This window comes from Lemur catta, chromosome 5, assembly GCF_020740605.2.
Source record: "Lemur catta isolate mLemCat1 chromosome 5, mLemCat1.pri, whole genome shotgun sequence".
Lineage (NCBI taxonomy): Eukaryota > Metazoa > Chordata > Mammalia > Primates > Lemuridae > Lemur > Lemur catta.
Genome location: NC_059132.1, coordinates 27,507,022 through 27,527,045, shown reverse-complemented (window position 1 = coordinate 27,527,045; position 20,024 = coordinate 27,507,022). Strand labels below are relative to the sequence as shown.

At 44.2% G+C, this 20,024-nt stretch overlaps 1 protein-coding gene across 2 annotated transcripts in view; it reads left to right on the top strand.

Moving 5' to 3' along the window:
• The window catches only part of GALNT10 (polypeptide N-acetylgalactosaminyltransferase 10), a 181,689-nt gene that overhangs the window by 84,216 nt on the left and 77,449 nt on the right, over positions 1 to 20,024 (top strand). For both annotated transcript variants that reach the window (XM_045551311.1, XM_045551312.1), the window contains one exon: positions 2,150 to 2,288. In XM_045551311.1, the coding sequence (XP_045407267.1) occupies positions 2,150 to 2,288 (139 nt within the window). The remainder of the gene's footprint in view (positions 1 to 2,149; positions 2,289 to 20,024) is intronic.

Sequence of the window (20,024 nt, the reverse complement as noted above, 5' to 3'; positions counted from 1 at the left end):
GTCAGGGGAGCAGCTCTGACTCCATTTACCAACCATCTGACCATCAGATGAAGTCCACACTCCCTGAGCCTCAGTTTCTCCATCTGTCGGTGGGGCTCGTGCTTCCTGCTTTGACAGGATATTGTTATGAGGGTGCCAAGCAAAGTGGTAAGTATGAAGTAGCTTTGCAATACTGGAAAGCAAGGTAGAAATATAAGGGGTTGGTACTCTGTTCATTTTTATCTCTGTTAACAACACCAACCACTATTTTTTTTTTTAATTACATTATGACAAACCAGCTTACCACAAGGCTCTGAAGAGAGTTGATACCATACCTTAACTGGTGGTCAGGGAAATCTAAAGACATGACATGCATTTTTCCGTATGCCAGTGATTTAAAATGGGGGTGGTGTGGGGGCACCGCTTAAATTAAAAAAGAAAACCATATAGAAAGAGCTGATTTGCCAGACAGTTACACCAGAATTGTTAGAACATGGGCTAACCAGCAAGAAAAGAGTAACCAGCAGTGGAGACATTAAGAGCAATACTAACTAGCATTTGTCAAATGCCGTGTGCCAGGCAGCTTTCCCTGCATGGCTGCCTTCATCGTCCCGCTGGACCTTCTTGTTCCAGTTAATACAAAGGGCAAAACCTGGGACTTAGAGAGGCTAAAGGCACGCCCAGGATGACATAGCTGGCGACTGGCAGGACTGGCCTTCGAACTCCACTCTGCCCGGCTCCAGGGCCTGAACTCTGCAGGGCTCCCCTGAACTGCCCTCCTGAAGCTTCGCTCCGTGAGCACAATGCTTCTGGTCTTCCTTTGCCGCTCACTGCATTTGTGTCCCTTGCAGAATCTGACCTGGCTTCTAGTCAGCAGTGTCTTCTCAGGGAGCATTACAAGTTATAGATGGTGGAGTCTGTCAGGGTCCCCAGCCTCAAGTTCCTGCTGTTGCGGGTTTGGTGCTAGGTGCTCATTGGCCTCCTCATTTCCGCCCCCCTCTTCTTTTCCTGTGGTTAGCACTACCAACCCGCACCTGTCCCTAACACGGTCCTGTCCCTCTTCAGACTGAACTGGAATAGCCACAGCCCTTGGGCTCCGGCTCCCAGCTTGCACCTTCCTGGCAAGCTGATGTTGTCAGCGTTTACTTTGCAAAGCAAATGGGTGTTGCTCAGACCATAAGCTCCGGAAGGTGAGGTGGTATTTAATCAGCTGGTTTTATTGCCGTTTCTTCAAGATGTTTACGAACGGCAGATTCTTGAGCTGGTCTTGCAAGGGTTGGTGTGGACCTTCCCACTCGCCATGCACACACCCTAGAAACCGACAAAATAACTTCCTGGAGCACCAGGAACTCTTCTCCCCGGATGGATTGTGCAGAGAGGGGAAAGCTGGCACTTTATCCTCCCAAATCTGTGACTCAAAGCAACACTTTTCAGGCAATTCTGGCTTAGGGTAGGCAGATCTTAACATTTGTTTGCTGGCTTTTAAAAAAGTCAAAGCTGAACTGTCATCCAGGCCATAAAAAATAAATAATAAATTTTTAAAACTGTTTTTAAAAATTTAAAAATCAAAGCATCTTTTATCATTTATGGCAATTTTGATTTTCATATAAAGTTTGCCTTACCTAGAGAGTAATCATCTTTTCTCACATTTATGTAGTGTTTTATAGCTTACAAAGAGCTTTCACGTAGGCAACCTTTCTTTTGTCTCTCCCAGATGTGCTGTGGGTATCAGAGGAAGAGGCTGGTGTGACTTGCCCAAGGTTGATCAGCTCATAAACAAACGGTGGCCCCGACCTCCTGTCTGGGTCACTGGTCTCCAAGGGAAGGATGTCTGGGGCTCCTGACCAAATGGAAGGAGCACAGACCTTGGAAGCCACACACCTGGTTTGATAACCTTTCTGAGTCTCAATTTACCTTTCTAAGGAATGAGATCTCTCATGTCCACCCTACAGGGCTGCTGTGATTCCCTGAGCACAGAATCTATAAAGTGGATGAATATATGCATGTTCCCCTCCCCTCTTGGCACTCTCCCCTGCAAAATCTGGAGCTACGCTCTCTGTCAAGTTTTATCTCTGTGGTTTAAGCATATTTTTCATCCTTCCTCCCCCACGCCATACACAGTGCCCCCATAGATGTTATTAGCAACACTGAATTTGCTCTTTGCCTCTAGGAAATGGAGAACAAGGGAGACCTTACCCCATGACCGATGCTGAGAGAGTGGATCAGGCCTACCGAGAAAATGGATTTAACATCTACGTCAGTGATAAAATCTCCCTGAACCGTTCTCTCCCTGACATCCGGCACCCAAAGTGAGTGTAACATCTCTCAGATTCTGGGATCTAAGGATTTTGCCCCTGGCTCTTGTTGAGAATTAAGTAAAGTAACAGGGACATGGAGCACAGCTGGTGGAAACCTCCCCCTGTCCCACAGGCCTTTGTGCAAAGGTTCGCAGTGTGGCGGGGCCGGGGAATGATACCGTGTCTCCCGGAGAGCCAGCCTCCTTCTTCTTCTCAGGGAGTTGGAACATGGCTCTCAGGGAAGTTCAGATTCCAATTTAAAGGACAATTATAGTAATTTTTTTTTTTTTTTATGTTACCAAGACTATTGTCTCAAACTCCTGTCCTCGACTGACTCCCCCGGCCTCAGCCTCCCAAGTAGCTGGTACTATCGGTGCGCGCCCTGCGCCCGGCTGCAGTGACTTTTTCAGCCGTCACTCTCTTCACTTTCTGTGTGTGATGTTTTTCTTTCTTTTCCTTTTTTTAAAAATCTTTATTTTAGCTATCCTGCGTACTTATAAATTTGTGTCTTTGTTATAAACAATCTCAAATCATGTTGAGAGAGGACATATCATAAACAATTACAAAGTTGGTAACAATGGCAGCTAACATTCTTTGAACAGGTAGTATGTGCCAGTCACTTCATTTGTATGATCTTAGGTTGTTGTAACATAGGTCCTGGAACAATGCCCATTTTACAGATGAGAAAACTGGGGCTTAAACCAGGGTCATAACTCACTTAAGGCTATAAGGTGAGTAAGAAGCTGAGCTGGATCTTAGACTCCAACTCCAACTCAACTAAAAACTATGCTCTGGACCTTAAGCTGTCTTGCTTCCCTGGACATTCTCAGTAAGGGTCATTGTGGTGGTGGTGATGATTTCTAGTAGAGCTGTTGTTAAACTTGGTGTGCATTAGAATCACCTGGAAGGCTGTTAGAACACAAGATATTGAGTCGCCAACAACCCCCGTGATGTTGTCCCCCAAAGAAATCATTTACTTTCACATCACTTTACAGACCTCTTGACATGGCATGGACAGTCATCACTACTTTGAAATGGAGGTGGTTTTTAGAACTACTACTTGATCTTAGTGCTTTGTTTTTTGTTGTTGTTGTTGTTGTTATTGTCTTTTGAAATAGGGTCTCACTATGTTGCCCAGGTTAGTCTCGAATTCCTGGGCTCAAGTGATCCTCTCATCTCAGTTTCCTGAGTAGCTGAGCCTATAGGCTCGTACCACCATGCCCAGCTTTGAATAAATTTTGATAACTGTATTTGAGTCTAATTTGTTTTCTTTACAATCTGGTATATTTTATTTTATGCATTATGAGCATTCCTCCATAGTTTTCCCCAGCCTGCAGAGGGGCCCTTGGCATCAAGGTGAAGAACACCTGTCACAGGTGGATAGGAATCAGGCTAAGGAGGCCCCAGGCACCTCTGTTACCAGCCCACCGAGCCAGCCAGCCAGCATCCAACTTACTAAACTGTAAAGGATGTCACGACAGCCAGGGCTCCCGACGCCCACCTTTCTTAGACTCGCCAATTGTGGAAGCTGACTTTTCAGAAATAAGTTGACAGATGTCTCGAAGAGCTTTTCTTTTATTCCAGAGGGGAATCTTTCCCGCAGTTTGACAGCAGAAATGTGTGAGTAAATTAGAGCCGTTGAGCCGCTCACTCCCTTCGGTTTCTTTTAGCTTAAACAACTTCTCCAGCAGGAGCTGAGGTTTATGTTTGCCTTTTATTCCTTCAAACTGAATTTTGGCAACAGCATGTCAAGAACAGGATTGAGGGGCTGTTTGTTTGTGCCAGCTGCCTTTGCTTCCACCAGAAGCTGTGCTGGGGAAACTTGCAGCCGCAGAGAACGGAAGCGAGGCAGTTTGGCCCAGACTTGCTGGGCTTGCAAGTGGGAGGCGGCCAGCTGGCTCGGAGTGGACCTGCCCTCTGCACCTCCTGCCAACTGAGCCTGAACAGAGGCTGGCTGGTGGGCTGGCCCACTTTCCCGACTCCCTGGGGAGCCCTGCTGGGCTGCTTGGCAACTAAACATGGAAGCCCCTCCAGAGCACAAGGCTGATGCAGGGCAGAGACTCGGTTGCTGAAGTGCCTGGGGTTTGTAGATTCTTGTGCAAACCCTGCTGCTTGGGTGGTCAGTTTTGCCCATGCAAAGATTATCCACAATAGGAATGAAAGCAGTCTACAATTCTGACCTGCTTTCTCCATTCCATGGGTTTAGCTTTAGTCACGAGTGAACCTGAATGGAATCTTTGTTGCAATAAAAGGCCCCAAGTCTACCAGATTCCTGCTTCCATGCTCATTCTTGCTTTTTCCTATTTGGTAAATTAACATGGTTAATTTGTGATATGTGCTGGATTTCATCAAAAGAATTTATAAGTTCATGTTATTATAATAGGCTGGTATTCTACTGAATACCTTTACATTCCCCAACAGAGTACAAAGTAGAAGCAACAAGAAAGGGAGTTATAGACTATTACCTGTGACAAATACATATTAAATACATAACTTAGTCTGGGCATGGTGGCTCATGCCTGTAATCCCAGCAATTTGGAGGCCAAGGTGGGAGGACAGCTTGAGCCCAGGAGTTCAAGACCAGCCTGGACAACATAGGAAGACCCCATCTTAACAAAAAAATAAAAAATTTAGCCAGGTATGGTGGCATACACCTATAGTCCTAGCTACTCAGGAGGCTGAGTGAGGCAGGAAGATTGTTTAAGCCCAGGAGTTCAACATTATAGTGAGCTATCATCATGCCACTGTACTCCAGCCTGGGCAATAGAGCAAGACCCCATCTCTTAAAAAAATAAATACATAACTAAGTGAATTAATACATAAAAAAATAACAGCTTATCACCATGGGAGGTTAAAGTCAACTAACCACATTTTTTGTAGTAATAATGATAATAGTGCCCCAATATGAATGTACACATAGACATTAAAAATGCTATTTGGGCCAAGATGGAGTAAGAGGAACCCAATTTACCCGCTGCCTGAAACAACCAAATAGATAGATAGATAAAAGAAAGGACAACATATATGAAGCCGTGGTTTTTAGGAGACTGGACATCAGGCAATGAAGAACAATAATCCCTAAGAGATGGGAAACAATGAGGTGAGCCCTATAGTTGCCCCAGCTTGTTGCCCTGAGAGTTTCCAGGCCATGGAGTAGAGAGAGCGAACCCGGGCAAAGCCCAGAGGACTTCCTGAGTTGAGGAGATGGGGCTGAAAGCCCGGGGAGACTAAGGGAGCCAGAGTTTACAGGACACAGTACTGGAAAGGGGAGAGAATTACAGAGATCTACATGAGGTCCCCTCAACTCTTCAGTGGATTACTGATCAGCATATGTCTGTAAGGAAGTGGCCTGAGGCTGGGAAAATAATTACCTAAAAGGGCTGGAGGGAACAGTGCCTAGTGCTCACTCAGGGCCAAAAATAGTGCCTCTTCCCACCACCCAGACTGGAAAACCTCATAATTCATAACTCACGGGGAACCTGGTAGAGAACTTAGAAGAGTTTTGCCTTAGCAGGGACTAATTAGCCCTAGACTGAACAGTGCTCTGGACCAGCCTAAAAAAAATAATAAATTATTACCCAAAAGGATTAAACTGTTTCCAATTAGCATAATGCATCCCAGAACAAAGCTTGAGAATACTCATAGAAATACAAAAATATTTAGCACTAAGCAATGTGAAATCCAAAGATTACCAGGCATGCAGAGAAGCCGGGAAACATGACCCGTAATGAAGAGAATAATCACTCAATCAAAACCAACCCAGAGTTGACACAGATGTTAGAATTAGCAAAGAACACTAAAAAAGTTATTATAACTGTATTCCATATGTTTAAAAAGTTAAGTAGAGATGTGAAAGATATGAAAAGACCAAAATCAAACTTCTGGAAATGAAACCAACAATGTCTAAGATGAAAAATGCACTGGGTGAAATTAATGGCAGATTAGATATTGCAGGGGGAAGAAAAAAGATTAGTGAACTTGAAGACATAACAAAAGAAACTACCCAAAATAAAACAGAGACAAAAAGAACTTTAAAAAATAAAAAGAGCATCAATGAGCCATGGGACAACTGAACAGTCTAATATTCATGTCATTAGAGGCTGCAAAGGGAAGTAATGTCTGAAAGTTTTCTAAATTGGATGACAACTGTAAAACCACATCTAAGATGCTCAAAGAAACTCAAGCTCAAGAAACATGAAGCAAATGACATCAAGGCATTGCATAATCAAATCATTGAAAACCAGTGATGAAGAAAAAAAAAGTTAAAGCAGTCAGAGAAATAAAACATGTTATATACAGAGGAACAATGATAGATGACAGGAGAATTCTCGTTGGAAACAATGCAAGCAAGAACATGGCATAGGCACATCTTTAAAGTACTGAAAGAAAAACCTCCGACAACCTAGATTTCTATACCCAGTGAAAATATCTTTCCAGAAAAAAAAGGGATATCAGATGGAAATAGAAATCTTTATTCACAAAGAATGAAGATCACTGGGAATAGTAGCTATGTGGGTAAATATTAATACATGCTATTTTTTCTTATTGTTTAAATCTTTTACAAGATAATTGACTGTGTAACCAAAAGTAATAATAATATATTGTTGGATTTAAAGAATATGTAAAAGTAAAATGTATGCCAACATAAAGGTTGGAGGGGAGAATTGGTAATGTGCTATTGTAAGGTTCTCATACTGTATGTGAAGTGGTGTGATATCATTTTAAGGTAGACTGTGATGAATTAAAAATGTATACTATAAACCCTAAAACAAGCACTAAAATAGCAAAACAGTTGTAGCTAATAAGCCAACAAAGGACATAAAATGAAATCTTAAAAAATACTCAGTTAATCCAAAAGAAGGCAGAAAAAGAGAGACAAAGGAAGAAAGATCAGAAAGAAGAAACAGAAAGCAAATATTAAGATGATGGACTTTAACCTAACCATATCAATAATCACATTAAATGTAAATGCCCTAATCATTCTAGTTAAAAAGTGGAGATTGTCAGAATGGATAAGAAATCTAACTCCATGCTCCGTGCAAGAAACACGCTTTAAATATATTAAAGATACAAATAAGTTAAAAGTAAAAGATAGAAAATATAAACCATGCTAACACTAGTTAAAAGAAAGCTGCAGTGGCTATATTAATATTGGTCAAACTAGATTTCACAGCAAAAAATATTATCAGGAATAAAGAAGGTTATTTCATAATAAAAGGGTCATTCATTCATCAGGGGGACATAGCAATTCTAAATGTTTATGTATCTAATAAAAGAGTTTCAAAATACATGAAACAAAACCTGTTAGAACCACAAGGAGAAATAGACAGAACCACAATGATAATGTGAGATTTCAACAATTGATAGAATAAGTAGACAGAAAATCAGCAAAGACATAGTAGACTTGAACAGTGCTATCAACCAACATGACCTAATTGATATTTATAGAACACTCCACCCAATAACAGCAGAATATTCATTTTTTCAAGTGCATATGAAACATTTACGAAGCTAGATCATATTCTGGGCCAGAAAACAAGTCTCCATAAATTTAAAAGGATTCAAGTGATATGAAATATCACTCTGACACAAGGGAATTAAATTTATAAATCAATAACAGAACAATCTCTTAAAATTTTCCAAAAGATTAGAAACTGTGTAACTCACATATGAATAACGTACAAGTCAAAGAAGAAATCAAAAGGAAACTTAAAGTATTTTGACTGAATGATAATGAAAACATAATATATCAGAATTTATAGAATGTCACTAAAGCAGTACTTAAGGGAAAATTTGTAGCACTCACTGCCTATGTTAGAAAAAAAGAATGGTCTCAAATTGATGATGTCAGCTTCTACTTTCAGAAACTAGAAAGACAAGAGCAAATTAATCCACAGTAAACAGAAGAAAGGAAACAGAAAAGGTCAAAGCAGAGATCAATGAAATATAAAATAGAAAAACAGTAGAGAAAATCAATGGTTTTTTGACATGGTCGATTAAATTGGTTAACTTCTAACCAGACTGATAAGGAGAAAAAGAGAGAAGACAAATTACCAATATTAAGAATGAGAGAGTAACATATACTATAGTTTCTATAACTATTAAGAGAATAATGGGGGAATATTCCAAACAACTTTGTGCCTGTAAATTTAACCTTAGTTAAAATGAATTCATTGAAAGACACAAACAACCAGATCTCACTGAAGGAGAAATGATTAACATGGATAGCTCTGTGTCTATTAAAGAAATTGACAGTGTAGTTAAGAACCTTCCCCTAAAGAAAATTCTAGGTCCAGATGAATTCACTGACCAACAATTTCAGAAATAATGCCAATTCTACACAAACTCTTCCAAAAAATGAACAAGGATGGAGTGCTTTTCAACTCATTGTGAAGCCAGCATTACCCTGATACCAAAATGAGACAAAGATATAATAAAAGAAGAGAATATTATAGACCGTTAATCCCTCAGGAATGGGTTGAGCGGGTGATATTATCATCATGATCATTATTCACTTTTTTCCAATCAGCAAATGGAAGAATCAGGCGGCAATGAGATGTGCCAAAGTCACACAGGTGCACCCTGAGCAGTTGTATCTAGAGTCCAGTTGGAAATGGATTTATTATCATGGTTTGCCAATCGTTGCAGCATCCAAAACACCCTGATCAAAGGGTGGGGAAGTGCAAGGAGGGAGTGACTATGAGGAAGTAGCTTTCTGGGCCCAGGAGAGATGGCAGCTGAGGTTCTACTCACGTACCACCACCTTCCACTCATGATAATATGGCCTTGGCGATGCTGTGTTTGGCTTGAGAACCAGGAAAACCTGATGTTTATAAATATCCCAATAAGCAGAAGGGGAGTCTTCTTAAATGGTGATGTAAGCCTGAACAAGAAAGGGCAGGGGTCTAACAAGAATTGAGCTTTCCTGGCCTAGAAGGCATCGCCGCCTGTGCATCCTCCTTGGGGGACCCAGAGGGACCCAGAGGAGCTGTTGGCAGAACTGCTGCCTGGGCTCTTGGGCTCCTGCCCTGCATGGCCACCTCTCTGATGTGCCCAGAGATAATTAAATCAGGACCTTAATCTAAGGTAACTGTGTTTGTTATGGGCTCCTTTTCTACCCTTCCACCCCCAGTCTGCAGCCCATCTGAAACGCAACCAGCCCCTACTCAGGCTTATACTGAAATGATCAAGAGAGAGACCCTGCCTGGAAGAGATTGCAAGCCTATTAATCATTTGAAATTGTCTCTGCAAATCATTTAGTCATTCAGCAAATATGTATTGAGTGTCTAGTATGTGTGCTGATTGTGTGGTCTAGGCCCTGGGGAAAGAGCAGGGAACAAAAAGGCAAAATTTCCTTCCCTCCTAGCACTTACATTCCACTGGGCATGAGAGTGAAGGAGTTATACTATAAATAAATACACTGATTTTCAACTGGTGATAAGTAATGTAGGAGGAAAAAGAAACAGGGTAAGAGGTAGAGAAAATAATAGGAGTGGAGTATATTTTGTTTCAGTGGTCAGGGAAGCCCTCTCTGATAAGAACATGACCTGAACAGAGATATGAAGCCGTGAGGGGCCTAACGGGGAAGTTAACTGGGGAAAGACTTCTGCAGGGAGAAGAAACATAAATGCAAAGGCCCCGAGGCCACTGTGCTTGGCCTGTGTGATCAGAGCCCAGTGGTGAGAGGGATGAGAAGTTAGGCTGCAGCGGTGTCTGGCGGTGGCCAGGGCTCATGCTGGGACTGGGGCTGTTACCAAAGTGAGTAAAATGGGATGCCAGTGGCGGGTTTGGAGCAGAGAGCAACATGATCTGATTTTTATTGTAAAAGGATCACTTTGGTTGCTATTTTAAGAATAGATGTAGGCAGCCAAGAGTGGAAGCAGGGAGACTAGTTAGGAGTAGGTTCCAGCAAGGCAGAGGAGAGAGTGACTCAGACCACGGTGGGAGTAGCAGAGTAGCCGCAGCCGAATTCTAGATATACTTGGAAGGTGGAGACGACAGGATTCACTTACAAGAATGTGGATATGAGGATAAGAGAGGAGCCAAGGATAACACCAAGGTTTTCGGCCAGAGCAGCTGGGGAGATGGAGTTGCCATTTACAGAAATGGAGACGACTTTGGGAAGAGCAGGTTTGGGGGAAAAATCACGATTCTGATTTCAGACAAGTTCAAGACACTATTTAACATCCAAATGTCAATGGCAAGTAGGCAGTTGGATAAAGGGTGCCATTTGTGTTGGGAAAAATGCAAATGGTGACCGGATTCTTTTCTGAGTTGCTGTGTTTTTATTGTGGTTTTAATTAACTCACCTTCCTTAAATAGCAAGAAATTCCCGAGACATAACAGACAGTAAGTCTAAAAATGACCCAAGACCAGCCGGAGTCTGCGCGTGCAGCAGGATAGAGTTTACACGCAGTGTTCGGGTCACAGGAAGAGCGGTGCCCACAACGTTTTGCCCTTTTTGATGGGAATGAATGACTGCAGTCTGCACCCAACCCCACCCCCACAGTGCAGAGCAGTTTGTCACACCTTTCGTGGAACAGTGACAGGCTTGGAAGACATATTTAGAACTTATTAGCAGTTTTTACCCTTTTTATCATGATTCGAGTGTTAGAGTAAGTTCGCTTGACACTTTTATAATGGAGTACTTCAGTGTAAGATTAGCACCCCAGAGCTATTCAGGACTCCGAGGGTGATGCAGAGGCCCCGTTTTGGCAGGTTGTTAGCGAGGCAGTTGTGGGAGGGCAGGGCTTGAAGACTGAATGATGTGTAAGTTGGGAAAGGAAAAAGCTTTTTGAGCATCATTTAATTTTTTAGGAGACTGAAATCAGCTCTCTTCCTCTGAAATTAAATGACTCCCTTCTGAACAGTGGTGTTTCTTTCAGGATAACAGTTATTGATCCATTGGACCCAATATTGGGATTTAAAGGTGCCCATAAGCCTTCAAATAAAAGGGTAGCCAATAAAATTTTTCAGATTGACTTCTTTTTTAAAACAAATGTCAATGAATTTAGCCCTTGGATTGGGATTGTGGAGATGAATAGCCTATAAGCAAAACTGGCAGCCTGTTGACTAAAAATCATTTGGGCATCCATCTCCTACAATTCATGCTAGGTAAAAACCATGCTTATCCATGTGACTTGATACGTGGTTTGTGTTCTTTTCTTGTTTCTGCAAACAGATGCAATTTCTAAGTCTTTCAGAAATGGATGCTGTGTTCTCCATAAATAATAACAACATCTCCTATTTATCAGGCACTTTTATTTATTTATCAACGTGCCAGGCATTGTGCTGAGCCCTTTGCCAGCCTCATCTCACTTGTTTCTACTCTGAATTTTTGTATGATGATGATTTATTTCTTTCACGCTCAACATCATTTTCTGGTTCACAAAAGCACGATTACGACCATTTTGTGGTTCCAGCCTCTCTGAAACTGTCTGTACCGAATGGGGATTCCTGGCTCCGTTTTACACATGCACAAACTGAACCTCAGAGAAGTTCAGCTGTTTGCTGCAGTTCACACAGCTAGTGGGAGGCAAGGAAGCCTCAACCTGGATCCGAGAATATGTTCTCTCCATAGCGTCATGCACAGACTGAGACCCCTGTCTCACAAAAGAGAGAGAGAGTTTAAAACTCTAATCCTCTGTGCATGAAGGCTCTTGCACCAGGTGTAGCGAGCAGGGTTTGCTGGAGAAATCTGGCAGGCACAACCAGCAGACTCCTCCAGTTGCATTTCACTCACCAAGCTGAAGGTAAGGTGTGCTTGCCCAGGAGCAGACAGATAGCATTCAGTAACTCTGGGTACAGAGATGAGCTTGATTTCTAAGTGGTGCTGGCCTCGAAAAGCCTTAAGGAAAAAGACAGTAATGACTGGAAGATAAAGGTGATTATCAATTCCCTCCCTTCATTAAGATGGTATCAAGGGCAGCATGATGATAAGACAACAGAATAGCTCAGTTTGGGAACACTCTTATATAGAATAGAGCATAATTGCTTTCCGATTGTAGGCCTCATTCTCCACACCTTTTTTGGGAGAAGAAATCAATAGTCCCTTTTCCTTCTCCACCCCCTTCCAGCTCCTCCAACACACACGCTCCAATCCTAAATCTGCCCACGCAATGAATGGTAACAGTTTGGTATATAGCTTTCCTTAGTTTTTGTCTTTGCTTGTACAACATATACAGACATATGAATAAGGTTTGGGGTTTTGTTTCATTTTATAAAAATGTGGTTGTACTATATGTATTTTAGTTTTGCTTAATATATTATGGTCATGTTTTTAAGACATTTCTAATAGCTGTGTAATATTCCACCAGAATATAATCTATTCAACAATTCATTTGTAGACAGACATATGTGCTGTTTCCAGTTCTTTGCTTCTGAAAACATTGTGGCAAAGACATCCTGGAACACGTATCTTTACATTTTTATGTCTTCTTTTCTCCTCTTTCATGAATCATCAAGAATCTTGGTATCAAAGTCCATTTCCTTCTAAGGACTGTGTGCCTGGCAGCTGGCGCCTCACTGGGATCTGAGTTGTGGTCCTTATGGTTGCTGTTTTATGACTTATATACCATATTCATTAACCAGGGCTCTTCCTTCCTGCTGTTAGCCTTGGTTTACAGTTTGAGCACGTGGAATCCACTGCATGTTATGTCTGTAGGAGGACCAGACGTTTTGTCATGTGGGACAGCAGTGTGAGGAAACTGTTCTTAGGTTTTTAAAAAAAATTGTTGTTTGTATAAACATCTTAAAACTGGATGTGGTCTGAACAATGAGATTTCCAAATCGTTAAGTTCAAAAGGTGAGGAAAAGACAGCGCGAGGCAAGATCCTTTAAATACTGCTCATATCTGACATTTCTGGTGCAAGTCGGGAGGTGCAGAACTGATCCACTGATGGCACTGAGGTTCATAATTAATAAGAGGAAAGCTGTGTGTTTCTCCTAGCTGTCTACTGGGGAGAGGGAATAGCAGAGGTGTTGGCTGGCTCTCAGCAAAGCTTCCCCTGCAGGGAACAGGGCCTTCATAAAGATGTCAGCCTTGGCCATGCTGTCACACTCATCTTTCAGCTCCTCTGCTTCCTGCCAAACCATGTTAAAGAGAAAAGTCAGGGCCCGTCTCATCCCCCAGAGGAAGGTAGAGAAGGGCTGGGGGCCGAGCCCCAGCTGGGGAAGGAGGCTTACTGTTGTGGGTGTCAGGAACGTCTGGAGGGAGGATGGGGGCACCAGGACTTTTCCCACCCTCCCCACTAAGACTCAGTTTCTTCCTTTTGTTCCAGAGCCTGGAGCTGTTTATAACTTCCTCTTAGTTAGCTTCCTGGTGGCCCAGGCCACTGGACATAGTCTTTCTGAGAATATTGCATTATAAGGGGCTGTCCTGTATACAAAATAGAGAAGACAGAATCCCAGAATTTCGAACTTAAACCATTTGCTGGAAAACGCCCTGCACTGTGGCCTCTGTGAAGTGAACACCGCTATTTACGGGCCAGGGGCTGTGCAGGTGCATTCACGTGTGGTACCTCTTTCATTCCTGTGACAGCCTTCATAGGAACGACTTATTTCCCCGTTTTACCCAAGTGGAAATTGAGACTGAGGGAGGTTAGGACTTTCCCACGGTGACACAGCTGCTAAGTGACAGAGGTGAGATTTGAACCCAGATCTGAGTGTCTCTTCAGCCTATATCCCTTTCCCTCGCCACACCTGCAGTTGCATCCTCGGGAAGTCCCCTCCCTAGAACTTTTACCCTTGGACCAAGAGCCGCTATTTGAGATGTGGATATGCTGTCTCTCTGTGACCCTGGAGAGGTCCCTCCCCATTCTGGGCCCCACGTTCTTCATCTATAAAACAAGGAGCACAAACACAGTGAGAGTCGGCCTCTTCCGCCCAAGGTTCTCATTGCTGAAGCCTTCCTGAAGCCCCGTGCCCTTTCTTGGGATGGCCAGCCTGATTCAGAGAGAGCTGAGATCAAGAGCATTCTCTTTGCTGTGAGTTCTCCTCCACATTTACCCACCTCTGAGAACAGCTGGCTACTGCTCCCTCCACGTGGCTGTTTTAAATGTACTGTCTCCCCTGGCTCTCGTGACATTCTTAGGACGTTAATGTCCCCATTTCATAGACAAGAAATCCGAAGCTCAGCACGGGATGGGAACTTGCCTGGGTCTTGTAGCTGCAGAGGAACAGAGTCAGGATTTGAGCCCAGATCCAGAACGTTCCTGCTTCCTCAGCGCATACGACATCGAGTATTTGTTCAGTTGGCTCGCAGTTCAGTTTGATCTGTAGAGCTATCACATGCTCGGCAATTGAATGTTTGTTCCAGTTCTCTTTAAAGTGGTTCGATTGTTCTCTTTCAAAGTAGACTCGGGGAGAGGGGATTTTTGGAGTGCTTCCTTTGTATTTTGACTTCTTTTCTTTTATATTCCAGTTCTCCAGCATTAAGGCCTGAGGGTGCGTCTTAAGGGCTAGTATATTAGATTCATCTTTGTGTCCTGAGAGCTCAGAATCCTTTAGGGAACATTAAATTGGGGGCTGTTCGGTCACAAATGAGTTACCTCCCATCCATCCCACTGCCTCCCACCCCACCACAGCCCTCCACTCATTCTCGTTCTCCTGTTCCGTGAATGAGCAGAGCTCTCCTGCAGAGAGAGAGAGAGAGAGAGAGAGACCCCCTTCAGATCAGAGGTAATGCCTGGGCAGCAGTTCTGCCCCTTTGTCCTTCGGAAGCCATCATTAGGTCTAAAATAGATTCATGTGGCTGAACAGGGCTAGAGATTATCCGGTTATATCAGCAAGGGTTCTCCAGTTGCAAGTGGCAGAAACCTAGCGCACGCTGACTTAAGAAAAGAAAACGTATTGGTTCATATAACTGAAGAGGCCGGGAGCAGACTATGGCTTCAGCCGTAGCTGGATCCAGATCCCCAAATGATGCCAGCAGGAGCCTCTCTCTCCAACTCTTGGCTCTGTTTTCCACTCTGCTAACTTCATTCTGAGGCAGGAAGCAGTCCACAGCGTGGCTCCAGGCAGACCAGATGTATTAAATATATCCTCCCGTGTTCAGTTTCAACAGAAAAGAGCTCAGCGAAGATTTACTCTGACTGCCAGGTGCCCGTCCCTGAACCAGTCACTGAGGCTGCAGAGCTGTGACTCTGTGATTGACTGGCCAGGCTCCTGTGCCCACCCTCACGGCAAGGGAGGAGTTGGCTCCAACCACGGGGTACAGCTGAGGGGTCGGAGACTCGCCACAGAAAACGAGGGGCTGTTACCAAAAGAAAGAGAAGGAATGCAGAAAGGATACAAAAGCCTTGCCCCCTGCAGCCATCTGGCTCCCTCGTTGACATAGGGGGAAACTGAGATCCAAGGAGAAGGGACTTGGAGTGTTGTATGAGCAAGAGCTAGAAGCCAGGACTCCAGACTCGTACTTAGTTTCCTCAATTTTTGCTTTTTATCTATTCACTCTTCTTTTTGCTCATACAACTAACAGCATTGACAAATAATCCCTATAAATATACAAATATAGATAAAGGACAGAAGGGTTTAAATCTGGGCTCCCTCCCTTACTAGCTTTTTGACCCTAGGCAAGTTTCTTAACTTCTCTGTGGCTTGTTCCTTCTTCTTTGTAATGAGAATAGTAACAGTCCCCACTTTGTGCGATTACTGTGACAGTTAAATGACTCAGTGCATATTAAGTGCCTACAGCTCTGCCAGGCATATTGGAAATCCCCAACAGATGTTTTCTATTAATATAATCGTTATTGTCATCTTCTGCCTTATTTTTTAACTGCTTATCAGTATTCTGTAGTTTGAATGGTTCAGCCTCTATTTAATCTTTCCCTAGTGATGGACATGCACTTTGTTTCTGCTCTTGTCACTATTTGACACAGGGTGTCAGCGAACACCCTCAAACCTGCCTCTTTGTCCTCATGCTGTGCACTTCTAGCTAAATTTAGCCCAGTCAGGGTAGAGACCTAAATAGACTGTGAACCCAAAGCCAATGGAAGGGCTTGTGCAAGGGGTAAAATGTTTTCACCAGGTCTTAGCTGTAAGATTCTAAACTCCACAGATATCTCTCCTTTCATGGTACCATTGGGGTCAGATATTGAGCTAAGAGAACCTGAGACTGCTGTGCTGGTAGTTTCACAGTGCTGTCACTTGCACCTTCTGCAGGGGCATCACTCTGCTGATACCACCCTCAGAGAGGCTCTTCCAAGTGTCCCAGGAGGCCACACTGCATCTGGAAGCCCACAAAGACTTGGACGCCATCTGGGGTGGCGGGAACAGAGGGAGAACACGAAAAAGCTCATGTGGTGTATGCCATGTTGTAGAAACAAGCACACATGTGCAGAAATGTTTAGCAGAGATCAGCCCTCCATTAGCGTTGGGCAGAGGGTTTGCTGTTGTTGTTAGTTTTCTTTTGAGCTTTTTTGTGTCTTCCAGACTTTTGTGCTTAGCAATTATCATTTTTGAAAAAAAATAAAACTCAAGCCCAGTGCAGTGACTCATGCTTGTACTCTCACTCAGGAGGCTGAGGTGGGAGAATCACTTGAGTTTGAGACCAGCCTGGGCAACATGGTGAGACCCCATCTCTAAAATAATTTTTAAAATTAGCCAGGTAGGGTGATGCATGCCTATAGTCCCAGCTACTTGGGAGGCTGAGGTGGAAGGACCACTTGAGTTCCAGACCAGCCTGGGCAATATAGTGAGACCCTCGTCTCAAAAATAAATAAATAAATAAAATGTTATTTTAAGTAAATACTACTTGGATTTGAGGCCAGGATCCAACTCACTTGCCCCTCTGAGCCCCATTTTGTTCATCTGGAAAAAGGGGTTAACACTCCCTGGTTCATCTCCCTCCTTAAGGTGTGGTGTGGATTAGAGAAGAGAGAAGGCAAAGTGCTATCAAACCCATCAGGCAGGAGTAGCTATTGCCTGGCCCGCTGAGCAGCCAGGCCCAGTCTCTTTGCTACTGGAGCAGTGCCCGAGAGCCCCCTTCCTGACACCACGTTTTCTGTGGCCACTTTTTTTTTTTTTTTTTTTGAGACAGAGTCTCGCTTTTTTGCCCAGGCTAGAGTGAGTGCAGTGGCATCAGCCTAGCTCACAGCAACCTCAAACTCCTGAGCTTAAGCGATCCTACTGCCTCAGCCTCCCGGGTAGCTGGGACTACAGGCATGTGCCACCATGCCTGGCTAATTTTTTCCATATGTATTTTTAGTTGTCCAGCTAATTTCTTTCTATTTTTAGTAGAGACGGTGTCTCGCTCTTGCTCAGGCTGGTCTCGAACTCCTGACCTCTAGTGATCCACCTGCCTTGGCCTCCCAGAGGGCTAGGATTACAGGCGTGAGCCACTGCGCCCGGCCCTACTTTCTTAAGGCATGGGGGTGGGGGGAGGATGCTTTTTGTTTATCATGCACAAAAGAACTAAGCATTGTCCACATCCAGTGTTGAGCTTTCAAAACACTATGGACAGGTCCTAGATGGAGCTGGGCAGGTGGGGGTGTCCCTGGGGTGGGTGGTGGCCTTGTATTTTCCGCTGCACCATCCCCAGAGCCCCTTTGTCTGCTGTGGTCTGAGGCCTAATAAGAGGAGGAGAGAGGGGCTTTGCATGGTTCTCAACAGGAAGGTGGCCTGTGGGCAGGTCTGTGGAGCCGGGTTCCCTGCTGGACACTTGAGAGATTCATTTGAGCATGTCACACAATTATTCATTTAAACAAAGAGCCTCTACTAAGCTGGGACCAAACTAATGAGTAGTGCTCAGAGCAAAAGTAGAATTGAAGGTTTGTGTTTATTTAGTAAATAAATGAACAGATAGAGGAAGGAGAGAAAGGGAGTAGATAAAAAAAAAAAAAGACAGCACACGTTCAGGGCTGTGATCCAAGCTGAGCCTTTTAGTTGAGTTCTGAATAATCTTTAATTCCATAATTGAATTAAATTAGACATGAATTTAGTCTATTGTGGCTTTGTCTACTTCCCTTAATGCACGATGGTGTTTGTGAATCTACCGGCGGGCTGTGGGGCCCAGCTCTGGGGTTGGAGAGAGGCAGGGCTCTTTGCTGGGGAATATTAATAGCTGTATTGTATTTTACCTGTGGACCCCAGACAGTGTATTACAGCTACCCGCCCCCACACACACAACTTTGCTTCAATCAAACACACTTCCTGCTAAACTGGATGGAGGGCAGAAACTTTTGCAGAAAGCTAGATATTGCCAGTCTTTCTTGGCTGCAGAGGACTCGGCTGAGTTAAGGGAAAGAGATTTTTAAGAAGGGGTGCTTTCATTTATTTGTGAAGGCCGACATAATGAAGTTGGAGAAGGTTCCCAGAGAGGACTGGCTGAAATGATCAAAGGGAGTAGAAAGGTGGGGAGAGGGGCAGAGGAGGGCTGCGTGGGGACTGGATTAAAAGACCGCAGCGAGATGAAAGAGCAAGAGGGGACATGAAAGAAGTCTGGAAGGTCCCAGCGGTTAGGAGAGTCTGACGTGTCCATCAGAACCTGAATGCTGGGATCAGAGGATGTTCACCCAGAGGGAATGAGCTCACCGCCAGAATGCCAAGGAGCCCTTCCTGCCAGGACTGGAAGGGTTAAATCAGGACAAAGTGGCGGGCACATCTGCCCTCCCACAGCTTCCCTTGGTGCCTGACCCATATTTTCCGCAACATTTCTTTCTGAAAAGTATCAGATGGACAGAAAAGTTGGAAGAATTGCACAGTGAGCACCCATGTTCCCGCCGTCCAGATTCTACAGTTACCGTCCCTCTACTTACTCAATCACGTCTCTGTCAACCTTCTCTCCATTCTTCAATCCGCTGTACTTTTTAGTGCATTTCAAAGTAAGGTGCAGAGAGACTCTGGCCCATTTTGACAGTTGAACAGTGGATTGCAGTGGCATACAAAGCAGAGATTTTTGTTGCTACACGCATCGCCCCAAGATGTCTCAAATTTCCCCAAAAGACATCTTACCAGTCTTTGGAGCCCCCTCCCGTGATGCCTTTTACTTCTGGACTCTCAGATTCCTGCCTCTCCAGGGATGGAAGCAGCCAGAGCTGCCGTGGTGTGAGGCTGTGGAGAGTAGCAAGAGCCGCGGGGGCCGGAGGGCACCTGCCCTATAGAAGGGGGCACCCATTGTCACCTCCAGCCCGTTGCTGCCATGTGAGACTCTGGGGTCAGTGTTGCCGAGTTTCAAGAAAAGCCAGAAGTGAGGGGTTTTGTGTGTAATCCTCTACTTTTTAAATGTTTGCAAATAATGTCTACATACTGGGCAAAAGGGTATCAAGGACGACTCCTTGTGTATTGGTTTCTATAGCTGCCATAACAAATTACCGGGAATCTAGAAGCTTAAACAGTACACCACACAACATATCCTTGCCATTTTAAACAAAACACATTTTGAATTTACAGCTCTGTAGGTCAGAAGTCTGACGTGGATCTCACCAGGCTAAAATCAAGGTGTCAACAGCAGGGCTATGTTCCTTTCTGGGAGCCTTGCTTGTCTGGGTCGTTGGCAGAATCAGTTCTGAGGACTGAGGCTCCCGTCCCTTGCTGGCTGTCACTGAGGACTGTTCCCAGCCCCTACAGGCTGCCACCTTCCTCAGCTCATGACCCCCTTCCTCCATCTTCAGAGCCAGCAACAGTGGGTTGAGTCCCTTTCACACCTCAAATCTTTCTTGCTTCTCTTTTGGTGGGGGGCGTGGGGCACAGAGAGACAGGGTCTCGCTCTGTCACCCAGGCTGGAGTGCAGTGGCATCATCATAGCTCACT